A 19079-nucleotide genomic window follows, 5' to 3' on the forward strand; every position below is an offset into this window, starting at 1 on the left:
CTCCCTCATTGTGTCAGCAGATAACTGCCCGGCCGCCCTGTTTCGGGTGACCCGCTCCCTTCTACAACAGGGGGTGTGGGATGACCCGTTACAAGGGCATGCCGAGAAGTTTAGTGGTTATCTATACGATAAAATCGCTCAGCTTTGGGATGGTTTGGATCAGAATTGGGTGGATCCAGGTGAGATGTCGGAGACCCGTCTTGTCGAGACTGTTTGGGATGAATTTGATCCTGTGGCTCCCGAGGACATGGACAGGCTGCTGGGGAGGTTGAATGCCACCACATGTTTACTGGACCCGTGCCCTTCCTGGTTGGTGCTGGCCACACAGGAGGTGACATGAGGCTGGCTCCGGGGGATTATAAATGCTTCTTTGTTGGAGGGGGTTGTCCCTGCCACCTTTAAAGAGGCGGTAGTGAGACCTCTTCTCAAGAAGCCTTCCCTGGATCCGGCTGTTTTAGGAAATTATTGTCCAGTCTCCAACCTTTGCTTTGTGGTGAAGGTTGTAGAGAGTGTGGTGGCATGTCAATTACCCCGGTACCTGGAGGAAACTGTCTATCTAGACCCGTTCCAGTCCGGCTTTCGGCCCGGATATAGCACGGAGACGGCTTTGGTCGCGTTGGTTGATGATCTCTGGAGGGCCAGGGATAGGGGTCATTCCTCTGCCCTGGTCCTATTAGACCTCTCAGCGGCTTTTGATACCATCGACCATGGTATCCTGCTGCACCGATTGGAAGGAGTGGGAGGCACCGTTTATCGGTGGTTCTCCTCTATTTCTCTGATCGGTCGCAGACAGTGTTGGCAAGGGGGCAGAAGTCGACCCCAAGGCACCTCACTTGTGGAGTGCCGCAAGGGTCGATTCTCTCGCCCCTCCTGTTCAACATCTATATGAAGCCGCTTTGGGGTGAGGTACCATCTGTACGCTGATGACACCCAGCTATACTTTTCCACCCCGGGCCACCCCAACGAAGCTATCGAAGTGCTGTCCCGGTGTCTGGAAGCCGTACGGGTCTGGATGGGGAGAAATGGGCTCAAGCTCAATCCCTCCAAGACGGAGTGGCTGTGGATGCCGGCACCCCAGTATAGTCAGTTGCAGCTGCGGCTGACTGTTGGGGGCGAGTTATTGGCCCCGATGGAAAGGTGCGCAACTTGGGCGTTCTCCTGGATGGACGGCTGTCTTTTGAAGATCATTTGATGGCCGTCTCCAGGAGAGCTTTTTACCAGGTTCGCCTGGTTGCTGGGTTCACCAAATATTAAAGAGCTGTTGTCACTACCCTGGTCTCCAGCCTCGTTACTTCCGAACTTAATAGGTCTCAACCAGCTCCTTGGTTTTCTGAGGAGCTGAGGAGATGAAACGCGGAGAAGACGCCTAGAGAGTGTCTGGAGATCCAACCGTTCCGAAGCTGATCGGACAGTAGTTAGGTCTTTTAGTAGGACCTACCTAGTGGCATTGAGGAAAGCGAGGCATTTTTACGTCTCCTCCCTCATTGTGTCAGCAGATAACTGCCCGGCCGCCCTGTTTCGGGTGACCCGCTCCCTTCTACAACAGGGGGTGTGGGATGACCCGTTACAAGGGCATGCCGAGAAGTTTAGTGGTTATCTATACGATAAAATCGCTCAGCTTTGGGATGGTTTGGATCAGAATTGGGTGGATCCAGGTGAGATGTCGGAGACCCGTCTTGTCGAGACTGTTTGGGATGAATTTGATCCTGTGGCTCCCGAGGACATGGACAGGCTGCTGGGGAGGTTGAATGCCACCACATGTTTACTGGACCCGTGCCCTCCTGGTTGGTGCTGACCACACAGGAAGTGACACGAGGCTGGCTCCGGGGGATTATAAATGCTTCTTTGTTGGAGGGGGTCGTCCCTGCCGCCTTGAAATAGGCGATAGTGAGACCCCTCCTCAAGAAGCCTTCCCTGGACCCGGCTGTGTTAGGTAATTATCGTCCGGTTTCCAACCTTCGCTTTGTGGCGAAGGTTGTAGAGAGTGTGGTGGCATGTCAATTTCCCCGGTACCTGGATGAACCTGTCTATCTAGACCCATTCCAGTCCGGCTTTCGGCCCGGATATAGCACGGAGACGGCTTTGGTCGCGTTGGTTGATGATCTCTGGAGGGCCAGGGATAGGGGTTATTCCTCCGCCCTGTTCCTATTAAATCTCTCAGCGGCTTTTGATACCATCGACCATGGTATCCTGCTGCACCGATTGGAGGGATTGGGAGTGGGAGGCACCGTTTATAGGTGGTTCTCTTCCTATCTCTCCGATCGGTCGCAGACGGTGTTGGCAGGGGGACAGAAGTCGACCCCGAGGCACCTCACTTGTGGGGTGCCGCAAGGGTCGATTCTCTCGCCCCTCCTGTTCAACATCTATATGAAGCCGCTGGGTGAGATCATCAGTGGCTTTGGGGTGAGGTACCATCTGTATGCTGACGACACTCAGCTGTACTTTTCCACCCCGGGCCACCCCAATGAAGCTATCGAAGTGCTGTCCTGGTGTCTGGAAGCCATACGGGTCTGGATGGGGAGAAACAGGCTCAAGCTCAGTCCCTCCAAGACGGAGTGGCTGTGGATGCCGGCACCCCGGTACAGTCAGTTGCAGCTGTGGCTGACTGTCGGGGGTGAGTTATTGGCCCCGATGGAAAGGTGCGCAACTTGGGCGTTCTCCTGGATGGACGGCTGTCTTTTGAAGATCATTTGATGGCCGTCTCCAGGAGAGCTTTTTACCAGGTTCGCCTGGTTCGCCAGTTGCACCCCTTCCTAGACCAGGATGCCCTATGCACGGTCACTCATGCGCTCGTGACAGCTCGCTTGGATTACTGCAATGCTCTCTACAAGGGGCTCCCCTTGAAGAGTATCCGGAGGCTTCAGTTGGTTCAGAATGCAGCTGCGCGGGTGATAGAGGGAGCCCCTCGTGGCTCCTATGTGACACCACTCCTGCGCAGACTGCACTGGCTACCTGTGGCCTTTCGTGTGCGCTTCAAGGTTTTGGTTACCATCTTTAAAGCGCTCCATGGCATAGGGCCGGGTTATTTACGGGACCGTCTACTGCCACCGATTGCCTCTCACTGACCCGTACGCTCTCATAGAGAGGGACTCCTCTGGGTGCCGTCCGCCAGGCAGTGCCAACTGGCGACACCCAGGGGAAGGGCTTTCTCTGTGAGGGGCCCCCACCCTCTGGAACGAGCTTCCCCCAGGACTTTGCCAACTTCCTGACCTTCGAACCTTCCGTCGCGAGCTTAAGACACATCTATTTATTTGTGCAGGGCTGGCCTAGGGTTTTAGTTTTAAATTTAGTTTTTAAATGGGGTTTTGTATTATTTTAACGATACTTTTAAATTTGGCCTAATTTAATAAGTTTTTTAAATGTTGTTTTAACCTGTATTTATTCTTATGTTTTTTATTAGGCTGTAAACCGCCCTGAGTCCTTTGGGAGATAGGGCGGTATAAAAATTTGAATAATAAAAATAAATAATAAAAATAAATATATTTTTTATTTTTTATTTTTTTTATTTATTTACATTTATATCCCGCCCTTCTCCGAAGACTCAGGGCGGCTTACATTGTGTAAGGCGATACTCATTCTATTTGTATATTTATATACAAAGTCAACTTATTGCCCCCCCAACAATCTGGGTCCTCATTTTACCTACCTTATAAAGGATGGAAGGCTGAGTCAACCTTGGGCCTGGTGGGACTTGAACCTGCAGTAATTGCAGGCAGCTGTGTTTAATAACAGGCTATCTTACAGCCTGAGCCACACCGCGGCCCATATATGCACTTTTTGCTTTGTTTTTCATTTTCAGAATTTCTTTGGCCACATACTAAAAGCAAGTACAATATGGTAAACCACAGAAAGTAATTCAAATTGTTCTCAAGAGGCCAAAAGGTTAGTCAGAAAGTTTAAAAATGACTAACAACCAGCATTTAATATTAAATAATAATAATAATAATAATAATAATAATAATAATAATAATAATAATAATAATAATAATAATAATAATAATAATAATAATAATAATATTTTGATAATAATATTTCAGCTAATTATCATCTTGGCCAAGTCAGAACTTCATGTTATATGTCAGTAGGATGTAAAGATGAGTAAAAGGAAACTAAGCGAGAAATCAGTAGTGGTTGAAAACATGAAAGCAGCAACAGCTCATTTTTTATTCCTAGCAACCAGATAGAATAGAATAGAATAGAATAGAATAGAATAGAATAGAATAGAATAGAATAGAATAGAATAGAATAGAATTCTTTATTAGCCAAGTGTGATTGGACACACAAGGAATTTGTCTTGGTGCATATACTCTCAGTGTACATAAAAGAAAAGATACATTCGTCGAGAATCATAAGGTACAACACATAATGATAGTCATAGGGTACAAATAAACAATCAGGAAACAATATCAATATAAATCGTAAGGATACAAACAACAAAGTTACAGTCATAGATAAATAGCCCTATCTTTGGTCTTTCAGGTCTTTCAAAGTTGCACTCATAGCCACTGTACAGTAATTAAATCCATCCACCTTACTGCCCCTCATCTTCTTCCTCTCTTTCCTTCTATCTTTCTCAGCATTAGACTTTTTCCAGATAGCTGGGTTTTTTTAAGTAAGTAGGCTGACTTATTTTCCCATTTTATTAGGACTATTATCTAGCAGTTCTTCTTAAATTCAGCATTATGTTGTATAAAATAGCCTCTAATAAAAGCCTTACTTGCATCCAAGCCAATCTTAAAACGTCTTCATTTAAAATTAGATTCAAAATAATTATTTTACTTCCTTTTTACAGTTCTTCACTATTGCTCCTTTTTATAATAACATTTCATTTAATCTCCATCTAAAATAATTATATATTTTCTTTTATAAGCAAAACTCACAGCTTAATTGAAACTAAGTTAATTGATACTAAGATTTCAAAATGAGATGGGATGAAATATTTATAAAGATGAAGAAAATGATGAAATAAGAAGTCAGAAGGATTTAAAACTCTGTAAAAAAATGGTCCAGAGAAGTAAAACAGATTAATAACAAAGTGTAGCAGAAGAAGAGGCAGAACCTGAGGGAAGAGTCAAGAGAGGAATCAGACTGAAATTGTTATGTTCCCACAAGTGATCTAAGCAGTGGTGGGTTCCAATTTTTTTTACTACCAGTTCTGTGGGCATTTATTTATTTATTTATTTATTTATTTATTTTTCAAATTTATATACCGCCCTATCTCCCTAAGGACTCAGGGCGGCTCACAGGCAGTGACTTGGTGGGCGTGGCTTGGTGGGCATAGCAGGGGAAGGATACTGTAAAATCTCCATTCCCTGCCCAATCCAGGGGAAGGTTACTGCGAAATCCCCATTTCCTCCCGATCAGCTGGGACTTGGCAGGCAGAGAATATATGGGGGCAGGGTCAGTCAGAATTTTTACTACCAGTTCTCTGAACTACTCAAAATTTTCGCTACCAGTTCTCCAGAACTGGTCAGAACCTGCTGAAACCCACCTCTGGATCTAAGTCTAGTCTCCCTTGAATTTTGTTAACTTATCCAGTACAAATTTAGTGCTGATTGTTAGTTGCCTAGATTCTGTTGCATAGCCTTGAATAGTAAGTAAGTTTGACTGGAACTTAACATTTGAGCCTGATTCTTTGCACCTGACACATAGTGGAAATTTTTGAAAGCAACAAGGACTTACAGAGACAGTTAGAAAGAAAATTAGACAACTTGGTTCTATTGGAATTAAGAATGAAAGAATTTTGTTTGAGATGTAGAGCAGTGGCTGAGCCTTCTGATAAACATATTATAGAAAGGATTAGCTTTAGCAAATGTTTTGTATCGAGAATAGGAGAATAATGAGGCAGAAACTCATAAATTTTATAGAATATGTTCCAGATTTGCCAGAACTAAAAATGTTCTAAGGGATGTTTTGGTACATTTTGTTAGAAAGAAGGCAAGGGATCAAATTTCACAGCAGCATTTTAATATAAAATAATCATTTTAAAAGAAATTTTAACAGGATTTTACACAGAAAAATGACTCTACTTTTTTGGGCTGATAGAGTAAAGCAGAAAAAGATCTTTCCAGACTGAAAAGCATGATTTTTACCTGGCTCCTTGCTGCGTGACTACAGCCCTACCCGAGTTGTTGGAGGTGCTTGCCGGAGTGGTGGTTGAGACCCCCAGACTTATGGTCATGGGGTATTTCAACCTGCCATCAACTGGCTTGTCATTGACGGCGGCCCGGGAGTTTCAGGCCTCCATGATGGCCTTGGACCTGATTCAAGTAATTGATGGCCCTACGCACACTGGGGGAGGCACACTGGACCTGATTTATATCTCTGGACAGTGGTTAAATGATCTGGAATTAGGAGATTTAGTAACAGAACCTGTGTCATGGTCAGATCATTTTCTCCTTCGCCTGGACTTTCGGACCGCCACCCACCACCGCAGGGAGACGGAACCAATGCGCTGGTTCCATCCCAGGCGCCTGATGGACCCAGAGAGGTTCCTGACGGAGCTTGGGCCGTTTCCTGGGGATCTGGCCCACGGCACGGCTGAAGAACTAGTTGTGGCCTGGGAACAGGCCGTGACTGGGGCTTTGGACTGTATCGTGCCTTTGCGGCCTCTGACCCGGCGCAGATCTCAGCCGGCCCCTTGGTTCTCCGAGGGGCTGAGGGAGATGAAACGCCGGGGAAGACGCCTAGAGAGTACCTGGAGGTCCAGCCGTTCCGAAGCTGACCGGACACTAGTTAGGTCTTATTCTAAGGCCTACCTAGTGGCACTGAGGGAGGCGAAGCGTTCTTATGTTTCCACCCTCATTGCGTCGGCAGATAACCGCCCGGCTGCCCTGTTTCAGGTGACCCGCTCTCTCCTTCACCAGGAGGCACGGGATGACCCTTTACAGGGACGTGCCGAGGAGTTTAGTGATTATCTATACGATAACATCATTCAGCTCCGGGATGGTTTGGACCGAAATTGGGATGATCCAAGTGAGAGGGCGGAGTCGCGTCTTGTCGAGATTGTTTGGGATGAGTTTGACCCTGTGGCTCTCGATGAAATGGACAGATTGTTGGGGAGGCTGCACGCCACCACATGTTTACTGGACCCGTGCCCTTCCTGGTTGGTGCTGGCCACACAGGAGGTGACATGAGGCTGGCTCCGGGGGATTATTAATGCTTCCTTGTTGGAAGGGGTTTTCCCTGCCGCCTTGAAAGAGGCGGTAGTGAGACCCCTCCTCAAGAAGCCTTCCCTGGACTCAGCTATTTTGGATAATTATCGTCTGGTCTCCAACCTTTGTTTGTTGTGAAGGTTGTAGAGAGTGTGGTGGCATGGCAGCTACCCCAATACCTGGATGAAACTGTCTATTTAGACCCGTTCCAGTCCAGCTTCCGACCCGGATATAGTACGGAGACAGCTTTGGTCACGTTGGTGGATGATCTCTGGAGGGCCAGAGACAGGGGTTGTTCCTCTGCCCTGGTCCTATTAGATCTCTCATCGGCTTTTGATACCATCGACCATGGTATCTTGCTGCACGGGTTGGAGGGTTTGGGAGTGGGAGGCACCGTCTATCGGTGGTTCTCCTCCTATCTCTCTGACTGGTCGCAGACGGTGTTGACAGGGGGGCAGAGGTCGACCGCGAGGCGCCTTACTTGTGGGGTGCCACAGGGGTCGATTCTCTTGCCTCTCCTGTTCAACATCTATATGAAGCCGCTGGGTGAGATCATCAGTGGCTTTGGGGTGAGATACCAACTGTACGCTGATGACACGCAGCTGTACTTCTCCACCCCGGGCCACCCCAATGAAGCTGTTGAAGTGCTGTCCCGGTGCTTGGAAGCCGTACGGGTCTGGATGGGGAGAAACAGGCTCAAGCTCAATCCCTCCAAGACAGAGTGGCTGTGGATGCCGGCACCCCGATACAGTCAGCTGCAGCCGCGGCTGACTGTTGGGGGCGAGTTATTGGCCCCAATGGAAAGGGTGCGCAACTTGGGTGTTCTCCTGGATGGACGGCTGTCGTTTGACGGCCGTCTCCAGGAGAGCTTTTTACCAGGTTCGCCTGGTTCGCCAGTTGCGCCCCTTCCTTGATCGGGATGCCTTATGCACAGTCACTCATGCTCTTGTTACCTCTCACTTGGATTATTGCAATGCTCTCTACATGGGGCTCCCCTTGAAGTGCACTCGGAGGCTTCAGTTAGTTCAGAATGCAGCTGCACGGGTGATAGAGGGAGCTGCATGCGGCTCCCATGTAACACCACTCCTGCGCAGTCTGCACTGGCTTCCTGTGGTCTTTCGGGTGCACTTTAAGGTTTTGGTTACTACCTTTAAAGCGCTCCATGGCTTGGGTACTTACGGGACCGCCTACTGTTACCTCATGCCTCCCACCGACCCATATGCTCACACAGAGAGGGACTTCTCAGGGTGCTGTCTGCCAAGCAATGTCGGCTGGCAGCCCCCAGGGAAAGATCCTTCTCTGTGGGGGCTCCTACCCTTTGGAACAAACTTCCCCCTGGCTTGCGCCAAGTGCCTGATCTTCGGACCTTTCGCTGCGAGCTGAAAACGTATTTATTTACTCGTGTGGGGCTGGCTTAAATTTTAAATTTTAAATTTTTAAATTTTAAATTTCTAGATGAATTTTAAGGGTTTTTTAGATTTTAAATGTTTTAAATTTCGGCCAATTATTTAATAAGTTTTTTAATTTTGTTTTAATTGTATATTGCTTGTGTTTTTATCTTTGGCTGTAAACCGCCCTGAGTCCTTCGGGAGAAGGGCGGTATAAAAATCTAATAATAATAATAATAATAATAATAATAATAATAATAATAATAATAATAATAATAATAATAATAATAATAATAACCTCATTTTACCTACCTTATAAAGGATGGAAGGCTGAGTCAACCTTGGGCCTGGTGGGACTTGAGCCTGCAGTAATTGCAAGCAGCTGTGTTTAATAACAGGCTGTCTTACAGCCTGAGCCACACCGCGATATTAGGAACTTGTGCCTTTAATGAGAAGCAAATATTGTTTTATAGATGGCTTATGGATATTTTAGGCTTCTGTTATGAAAAATTGATATTAGATGGAGAATTGGAATGGAGTAATCTCCCCACAACAAGACAGAGGTTTTGAGATGGACAGTTTAGGGTTGGTTGAGACAGAAAAACTGCATTTCCAGAGAATATATCTATTTTTCAGAATGACATTGGTTTTTCTCAAGAAAAAAATTGATTTGGATTTGAAAGGACTTGGCCACAAAGGTTTCTGGAGTAGAGATATTATCAAAGACTTTTTACTTCTAACAGTCATAAACTTTAGCTCATTAAAATATTGTCATATGATTTGATTTGCTTTAATTTCTTCATACAAGCCTCTTTTGTAAATTGATTAGAAAAAAGTTATCTAGGTCACTCTCCTGGTTTGTCATTTGTAATTCTACTTTAAATTCTAAAACTTCAGCTGATTTCATCTATAGGTCCAGTGAAACATTATTTCTTAAATCATTCTCTTGACCTGTCCATTTTCAATATTGTCTCTACTTCTACCATATTAAATTTCTTCTACATCTGATATTTTTTGGAGTAACATCTTTTGGATATAATCCATTGATAGAAGCTGATATTATTACTGACATTGTTGATAATATGGCCACTACTTTATGATTCCATTCTTCAAAAGCTATTTTCAGTATTTTTATTTCATATTATGTTTTCTATTTCTCTCATGAAGCTGAGTGTCCTTTATAATTAATTCCATCACCTCCTAATGGCTATTATAGGCCCCTTTCCCTCCGCCCCCCAAAAAAATCTAGCCAATATATAAGTCCCACATCCTCTTGTTCTTTTTTCACCACATATACTTTGGACAGTGAGGAGAAAAAACAAAGAAAAATCTACGCTCCCCCAAAGCAGCAAAGCTATCTCTGAAAGTAGCTAGGAAGCAATGGGGCAATGACCACAATGTTTTACAATTGCTTTCCTACAAGATGGGAAAGACATCTGAAATACCAGAAGATGTCAAGGTCAATATTTCCAGCAAGAGGGCATCGCTCACTATGCAGGTGAAGAGGAAAATAACAACAAATCTGTCTTTTCTACTTTTGCTCTAGAGCCCTGGCCCAGCTGATGGACTTTTTAAGTGAATTTCCTCAATGTGTAGAACATGGTACGGACATGTAAGAGCTCTTATCTTCATTCTGCTGGTGGTAGATAGCGGTAGATGGATTTCTGCCTTACCCGTGCTAATTCTAGATTCTTGTAGTCTCTTCAAACATTCATCTTTATACTCAAGCCATTTAGCTTTGGTCAGCTCAAAATTTCCTTTGACCTGTAAGTAAAGAAAACACATTTAACCTTTGACAGGATCCTGCCAATTGCCTGTTAAATGAAGTTTTGAACACCCACAACCACAACCTTCATTTGTCCACTCTGCTATTGTGAAAAGATTTACCCCTGCAACCTTTGAACAATAAAGTAAGCAGGGCATGTTAATTGCCGGCTGTTGAATTTTTGACACATACTGTAAGCTTTTCATATCCCATTAAACTCTATGGCAGCTTAGCAAAATGGCTGACTTTTAACATCTGACATGAAGCAGAATGTAACAATGTGACAGTCTGAGACAGCTAAAGTAGAGAGGCTAAGCTTAAATAGGCCAATGTCCTCAGTATGTGGGCACTTCAAGCATGCCTCTCTCTGCTGTCCAATGCGATTTGAGATGACACATTGTCAATACTGTTGGTCAGGCAGCTGAAGAGATTAAACTTCTGCTGCTCCCTCTGTATTTTCCTCTGATGCTCTTTGATATACCAACAATGTCATTTCACCCCCAACCTTTCTTCAAAGGACTTGTTGCACACTGCCAAAGAGAGCTGGGCTGACAAACTTGCTTCTTCTTTTGTTCTGTGGTCAACTGGATGTTTCTGAGAAGCTCACAAGCAGGGCTTGAAAGCATACTTCCTGCCCAGAAGATAGAACTTACAGAGACAAGTGGTCTCTGAAACCAGGAGAAAACATTGTGCACATTTGTCAATTATTTTATAGATACTCCTTGTTTACCTATGGTTTCAGACAAGATTTCTGATGCTAAGGCATGTGGTTGTAAAGCAACGTGACCACACCGCTTATGACAACAGACCTAGCAGTTTCATTTGCCATCATTAGTTGACTCTCACACAGATATGCATCCCACAGTCATGTGATCACTATTTGTGACCTCCTGCAGGCTTTGTTTGACTTTGTTTGTAAGAAACTGGCAGTGCCGATCACATGACTCCAGGATGCTGCAACATGACAATTGCAAGCCAGTTGCTGAATACCTGGATTGCAATCATATGACCATAGGGACACTGTGACAGCCACAACTATTAGGACCAGTCGTAAGTGTCTCTCATTGTGCTATTGCAACTATGAACAGTTGTTAATGAGTGGATATTAAATGAGAATTGCCTGTATTGATCAAATTCCAATCTGGTTATCCAGAGAGGGCCTGTGGAAATTTTTCTTCCCTAGCAAAGTCTGCATTGTGAGGCTGAGAAGACAAACCTTTGCTCCAACAGTCCTCACTTTATGGACTTTTCTGTTTCAGAAGAATGTGCAGCTTGCTGCAGTTTCAGAAATAGGTTAAAATAGTCTTATTTCCAAATGTGCTTTCAGGCCCCACCAATTGACCGTAGGAGGCCATCTTGCAGTTTAATGATTTTTTAAATTTTTATTTTGATGTTCTGGTTTATTTATTTAGGCTTTCTTTTTGCTGATGTTGTATGCCACCTAGAATCCTTTCAGAGAGAAATAGACTATAATTACTAAAAAAAAACCCAATAAATAAAATATGTCTAGTTTAATGAAAAAAAGGACTAGGGGAGACATGATAGCAGTGTTCCAGTATCTCAAGGGCTGCCACAAAGAAGAGGGAGTCAAGCTATTCTCCAAAGCACCTGAGGGCAGAACAAGAAGCAATGGGTGGAAACTAATCAAGGAGAGAAGCAACTTAAAAACAGAAATTTCATGACAGTTAGAACAATTAATCAGTGGAACAACTTGCCTCCAGAAATTGTGAAAGCTCGAAGTTTTTAAGAAGATGTTGGATAACCATTTGTCTGAAGTGGTGTAGGGTTTCCTGCCTAAGCAGAGGGTTGGACTAGAAGGCCTCCAAGGTCCATTCCAACTCTGTTATTCTATTCTATTCTATTCTATTCTATTCTATTCTATTCTATTCTATTCTATTCTATTCTATTCTATTCTATTCTATTCTATTCTATTCTATTCTAAAATATATTCTACCACTTGTATTTATACAATGTGATAAGATGGGTACAAAGCAAACCAGAAATTAGGCAGGGAATCTACCTAGATCACAACATACTACAGCAAAAATATACAGGTAATTAAAATATAGATAGCAAAAACATCTTCAATACTACAATGGTTTATGGCCCTCCAAAGCTCAATCCTTCCCAATAAAATCTTATTTCTTAATATTTAAGAAATACTAAGTTATTTAAGTATTTAAGAAATACTGGGTTATTTTGGGTATCACACAAGTAGCATTGAAATTGAGTTCATGAAAGATAAACAAAACATATGCAAGATCAGCACTGCAAAACTACAGCTAAGAGATGTATCAGGCCTGGAAGCCATCTTTTGAATTGGGACTTTAGGCCTGCCACATTTACTGTTGTGAGAAACTGGAAGGGGGGATTGTATGGCGCATGGGTGATGAGTGGTCATAATAACATTCCTTTTTCAGAGAGTCAAGGATATTTTGTCCTGCACCTCGAGGGTTGTGACTGAGAGGCATCTCCAGTTGGCATGGTGCATTGATTGGACTATGTGATGTACATGTGGGTGCTGGGCAGGTACTTGGACTTGGACTTTCCTTTGGGTGGGAAAAAACTGAAAGCTTTCAGATTTGGGTTTTCCCAGATGTGCCAATATGACATCTCAAATAAAATGAAACTTTGAGGAACTTCAAGCCTCAAAGTCTTCTTTCATTAAAATTCAGCCAGCTCCCTGGATTCTCAAAACTGCGTGAAGACTTAGGGAAGAAGACAAGATGTGTGATTGGAGAACTTTCACTTGATTTCTCAGTCTCAAAGTTTATTTATTTATTTATTTATTTTGTCACAACATCATACAAAAAGATTATATAGTATATACACATATAAACATATATAGGAAGAAGAAAAGAAAAACAATAGGACAGGAACGGTAGGCACGTTTGTGCGCTTATGCACGCCCCTTATGGTCCTCTTAGGAATGGGGTGAGGTCAATAGTAGAAAGTTTTTGGTTAAAGCTTTTAGGATTATGGGAAGAGACCACAGAGTCAGGTAAAGTATTCCAAGCACTGATGATTCTGTTGCAGAAGTCATATTTTCTGCAATCTAGATTAAAGCGGTTTACATTAAGTTTAAATCTATTGGTTGCCCTTGTATTATTGCAATTAAAGCTGAAGTAGTCTTTGACAGGAAGGACATTACAATAGATGATTCTGTGAGTTAAACTTAGGTCTTGTCGAAGCGGAGTTCCAAGTTTTCTAAGCCTAGGATTTCAAGTCTGGTGGGATAAGGTATTTTGTTGTTTTCAGAGGAATGGAGAACTCTTCTTGTAAAATATTTCTGGACACGTTCAATTGTATTGATGTCAGAGATGTGGTGAGGGTTCCAAACAGGTGAGCTGTATTCTAGAATTGGTCTAGCAAATGTTTTATATGCTCTGGTTAGTAGTGTGGTGTTTTGGAAAAGAAGCTACATAAAATTAGGTTTACAACTCTTAGAGCTTTTTTGCTATGTAGTTGCAGTGGGCTTTGGCACTTAGATCATTTGACATGAAAACTCCAAGGTCTTTAACGGGATGGGGTCGTCTGTAAGGTAATGTCCATCTAGTATGTACTTAGTTTTAGAGTTCTTTTTCCTATATGTAAGACTGAGCATTTGCTGGTTGAAATTTGGAGCTGCCAATTTTAGACCAAGCGGTTAGATGGTCAAGGTCGTTTTGAATGATAGAAGTGTTGTCTGTGGTGTTAAATAGTTTGACATCGTCAGCAAAGAGAACACAATTACTTGAGATATGGTCACAAAGATCATTAATGTATAGAATAAAGAGTGTTGGTCCAAGGCGCTGCCTTGAGGAACGCCACTCTTGACAGGAACAGGATTTGATAAAGCATTGCCAATTTTGACCACTTGTTGTCTGTTAGACAGAAAAGCAGATATCCATTTGTGGAGGGTCCTGAGATGCCATAGGATGTTAGTTTAAGGAGAAGTTTATCGTGTACTACTGAGTCAAAAGCTTTGCAGAAGTCTATGTAGATTGCATCTATTGATTTGCCTTGATCTAGATTTGAAGTCCATATGTTTTTGCAGTGGAGAAGTTGTAAGTTACATGATAACTTTTCCTGAAACCAAATTGTTTGTTGGAGAGTAGGTTGTTAGTTTCTAAGTGTGAGGTAATGGATTGATTGATGATAGATTCCATGACTTTGCAGGTGACGCAGCAAAGGGAGATCGGTCTGTAGTTTTCGACTAAGCTGGGGTCTCCTTTTTTGAAGATGGGGATGACTGTGGCTAGTGACCAAAGTTTGGGAAGAGAACTGGTAGTGAAAGCTTTATCAAAGATAATACTTAGGGGTTCAGCTATATTAATGGAAAGTTTTTTTAAGAAATATGCACATAGACCATCAGGTCCAATAGAAAGCGATGGTTTTAAGTTGTGAAGAGCTTTACCAACGTTGTCTTCTGTGAAATCTATATGAGTTAAATCATCATAGTCATTGCTGGTTCGTTTGTGGAATGTTGGATATGTGTTATCGGAGTTAACAAAAACTGAGCCAAAGAAAATGTTGAAGAGGTTTGCTTTGACTGTTTCGTCATTGCATTCTTTGTTGTTAGAATCTTTTAGTGGTGGGATGGATCTTGAATCTTTAAGTTTACTGTTGACAAAATTATAAAAGGCACGATTGGAATTTGTGCGCAGAAGGTTCTCTTCTTGTTTAGTGTGGTAATTTGTGCATTCAGTTTTATTTGGTTGCATATGTTTCTGTAGCGGTTTCTGAAGTTTGTAACATAGCCTTTTTGTTTCTTTTCCAGAGGATTTTTTTGATTGAAGCTTTTTATTGATATGGGTAGTTTGTTTCCTTGGACATGGTAGTCATTCGTGGTACATTTAATTTATTGACTCTATTGATTTCAAGTAGGAAGACTCTATAGAGGTCATCAGCGGTTATGCAGGTTGCAAACAGATTTTGCCAGTTCAGAAGTGAAAGATCGTTGTTTATAAGGTCGTAATTGGCTTTCTTGAAGTTGTAGTTGGGAGTTCTGTTGTTATGACGATTTAAGTATGGACGTATATTGAGACGAAAATCAATCATGCAGTGGTCACTGTTTGAAAAAGGTTCTTTAATTTGTAGTCCGTAAATTGAGTTTGGATTGTTGCAGAAGATGAGGTCAAGGCAGTTGTTGAGTCTTGTATTGTTAATTACAAGTTGTTCAAGACCTAGGTTTGTAACAGCGTTGTATAGTGTAGTATGGATTGGGTCAGTTGAACATTCATTAGTTGTCCAGTTAATGAGAGGTAGATTTAAGTCACCCAGGAAGATGAGAGGGTATGGGCAAGAGGTAGCCCATGTTAGCATTGAGGTTAGCATATTTGCGTGGGTAATGTCATAGTCGGGGGCTCTGTAGCATAGTAAGAATCGAAGAGTAGTGTCAAGGGATAGGTCGCATACTATAGTTTCAGGAAGAGAGAGTTTATGTGCTACTTGGATATTTTTTAGATTCAGTGTCTTTTTGTAAAAGATAGCCACTCCACCACCTCTTCGGTTTTCCCGATCTGATCGATGGAGTCAGGAAGGGATGAATTCAGCCATGTTTCACAAACAAAAATGATATCAAATGTGCCACTGTTTAATAAGAGGATAAATTCAGGTAATTTGTTGACTATGCTTCTTGCATTTATCAATTTGCATTTGAGATCTGATATGATTGGTGTTGAAGAGGTAAGGGGCGTGCATACCTAGTTTTGGGTGTTAGTAGGTTGGGGGTTGTGTACAATAGATGGTTGTATAGATGGTTGGATGGTAGTTTGGGTGTTTGGATGGATGGTTGTTTGGATGGCTGGTTGGGTGGATTGTTGGGTGGCTGTTTGGATGGCTGTTTGGATGGCTGCTTGGATGGCTGCTTGGATGGCTGTTTGGATGGTTGGTTGGATGGTTGTTTGGATGGCTGGTTGGATTGTTGGTTGGATGGCTGTTGGTTGGATGGCTGGTAAGATGGTTGGTTGAATGGGAGGTAGGGGGATGGGTACTTGATTGAATACTGGGATGGCTGGTTGATTGTTATGGGTGATGGGGGGTTTGGAGGTGATTTTTTGATTGCAGGTTTTATTTTTTATGCAATCAGCACGGTAGTCGATGTATAGGTTGGATTCACCATTGTCTTGTCTTCTTTTAAGTTCTGTGCGAAGTTCACGAGAACGTATCCGTTGTAGAAAGGATAGATCAGGACGTGATCTAAGTTTACTGTAGGTAGGGTTGGATTTAGCAATTGAGTTTATAGTATTTATGAATTTGCGTTTACTGTCCTCATTAGTGCATGTGACTCTACAGAATCTTGGTGCTGTTGTCCCATCGTTGTTTTTATATTCTGGTCCATCTCTGGAGACAGCAATTATTTCATTTGGGGAGATGGTTGATGAATTATAATTTCCAATGATGTTGTGAATCTTATTGATATCTGGTTCGTTTGTGTTTTCAAGTCCAAATAATATTGCATTATTTATTTTTTGTCCTCTCTCCATTGCATCTCTGATTAGTTGATTAGTAGTTATTTGTTGTTTGGGTTGTGTTGTATTAATTTGTTGTCTAGGTTGAGTTGTAAGTTGTATATTTTGTGATGATAGATGAGTTTGGAAGAGATTTGGATCATTAGAGTTTTCATTTTTTAGTGTTGAAATTTGTTTTATCAAATTTGTGAAACTTTGTTCAATAACTGATAGAATTTTTTTTTCTAAGTTTTGTTCAATATTTTGAATTCTTTTTTCTAGGTTTTGTTCAATAGCTTGTAATCTTTTATCTATGTTTTGTTCAATAGTTGTTAATCTTGTTTCTAAGATTTTATCAGCGTTTGATTTTCTGGCTGGCATAATGATGATCTTTCTTATTCCTTTGTTTTATTTCACACTCTTTCCAATTTTAGTAATGATTAAGTATCTGTCACTTAATCAATTATCTTTGATTTTATATCTCTCTCTTTAGAATAGAATAGAATTTTTTATTGGCCAAGTGTGATTGGACACACAAGGAATTTGTCTTGGTGCATATGCTCTCAGTGTACATAAAAGAAAAGATACGTTCATCAAGGTACAACATTTACAACACAATTGATGATCAATATATCAATATAAATCATAAGGATTGCCAGCAACAAGTTATAGTCATACAGTCATAAGTGGAAAGAGATTGGTGATGGGAACTATGAAATGATTAATAGTAGTGCAGATTCAGTAAATAGTCTGACAGTGTTGAGGGAATTATTTGTTTAGCAGAGTGATGGCCTTCGGGAAAAAACTGTTCTTGTGTCTAGTTGTTCTGGTGTGCAGTGCTCTATAGCGTCGTTTTGAGGGTAGGAGTTGAAACAGTTTATGTCCAGGATGCGAGGGATCTGCAAATATTTTCACGGCCCTCTTCTTGATTCGTGCAGTATACAGGTCCTCAATGGAAGGCAAGTTGGTAGCAATTATTTTTTCTGCAGTTCTAATTATCCTCTGAAGTCTGTGTTTTTCTTGTTGGGTTGCAGAACCGAACCAGACAGTTATAGAGGTGCAAATGACAGATTCAATAATTCCTCTGTCAATTTGGCAGTTGCTATGGTAATGGGGAGTCACTATGGTAACAGTGAGATTTGGCGGGAAATTTAAAATGGTGAGAAAGGGTGGTTGAAGAAGCTTCTTTACAGGTGGCTGTAATGGCGGGAGATTCAAAAAGTCAGTAGAGGCTGGGAGACTGGAGTCTCCTAGGAACTCACCAGTAGTCCTGCAGCAGTCCTGCCGATTGGGGGATAGGTTGATTAGTGTTGATGTAAATGTTGCTGGGCTTTTATCTCCTTGGTGGGAAATTTAAAGTTAGAAGCGGTGAGGGAGGGCGATGATGGAGGGCGGTGATGGCAGCGGCACGACTCACGGTAGCGGTAGCGGCAGCGGCAGCGGCAGCGGCAGCGGCAGTCCCGGGTCTGGCGGGGTGGCTTTAGTGGTTTCGGGCGTCTCCAGCCGCCTTTAATGCGGTAGCGGTAGTCTTGGGTCTGGCGGCAGCTCCGGCGGCACAAGCGGCAGCGGCAATCTTGGGGCTGGCGGCGGCTCTGGCAGCGGCTCCGGTGGCACTCACGGGGCTGGCGGCGGCTCCAGCGGCGGCTCCGGCGGCACCAGTGGCAGCAGCAGTCTCGGGGCTGGCGGCGGCTCCGGTGGCGGCACAAGCAGCAGCGGCAGTCTCAGGGCTGGCGGCGGCTCCGGCGGTAGCGGGCGGCTCCAGCCTCTTTCAGTCAACGGCCCCACGGCAGCGGCAGTCCCGGCTCCGGCGGTCTCCGACTCTTCGCCCACCGCCTGAGTCCTCAGCAGCCTGGAAGAACCTCGGCAGCCTCAATCCACGGCAGCCTGGAAAAACCTTCGGCTCTGGAGTATCGCCAGCAAAGAATCTTCGGGGAAACTGCTCTCCTAAGAGCTCAAAAGAGCCCCTTTACAGAGAGCATTTCTCCAGTGCAACCTTCCTGGTCGCCATCTTCCCTTCTTCCTTATATATTGTTATAAGTTATATAACATTATTATAATATTATAATATTATAAGTTATATATTATATAAGTTATATTGTGAATAGCCTGTCCATGCCTATTGGCTTCCTTGTAAATTTTGTTTATGGGTAGTGTATGTTCAAGAGGAGATGTTAGAATTAAATTTACTAAAATCATACCAAACACTGAACTTTTAGATAAAAACCATCAAGTTCAGGAATCCCACTGAATCATTCTTGGGTATGTAATTTTCCTTTGTAAACTGCTTAATTTAAATGTTGCTTTCTCATATCAAGCAAATGTTAAAAGTTGACAAAAATTA

At 42.9% G+C, this 19079-nt stretch overlaps 1 protein-coding gene across 1 annotated transcript in view; it reads right to left on the reverse strand.

Moving 5' to 3' along the window:
* Positions 1 to 19079, reverse strand: part of GLP2R (glucagon like peptide 2 receptor) — a 66849-nt gene that overhangs the window by 29339 nt on the left and 18431 nt on the right. The window contains exon 2 of the mRNA XM_058173275.1: positions 10216 to 10306. Coding sequence (XP_058029258.1) covers positions 10216 to 10306 — 91 coding nt within the window. The remainder of the gene's footprint in view (positions 1 to 10215; positions 10307 to 19079) is intronic.

The sequence above is a fragment of the Ahaetulla prasina genome, chromosome 2 (genome assembly GCF_028640845.1).
Source record: "Ahaetulla prasina isolate Xishuangbanna chromosome 2, ASM2864084v1, whole genome shotgun sequence".
Classification (NCBI taxonomy): Eukaryota; Metazoa; Chordata; class Lepidosauria; order Squamata; family Colubridae; genus Ahaetulla; species Ahaetulla prasina.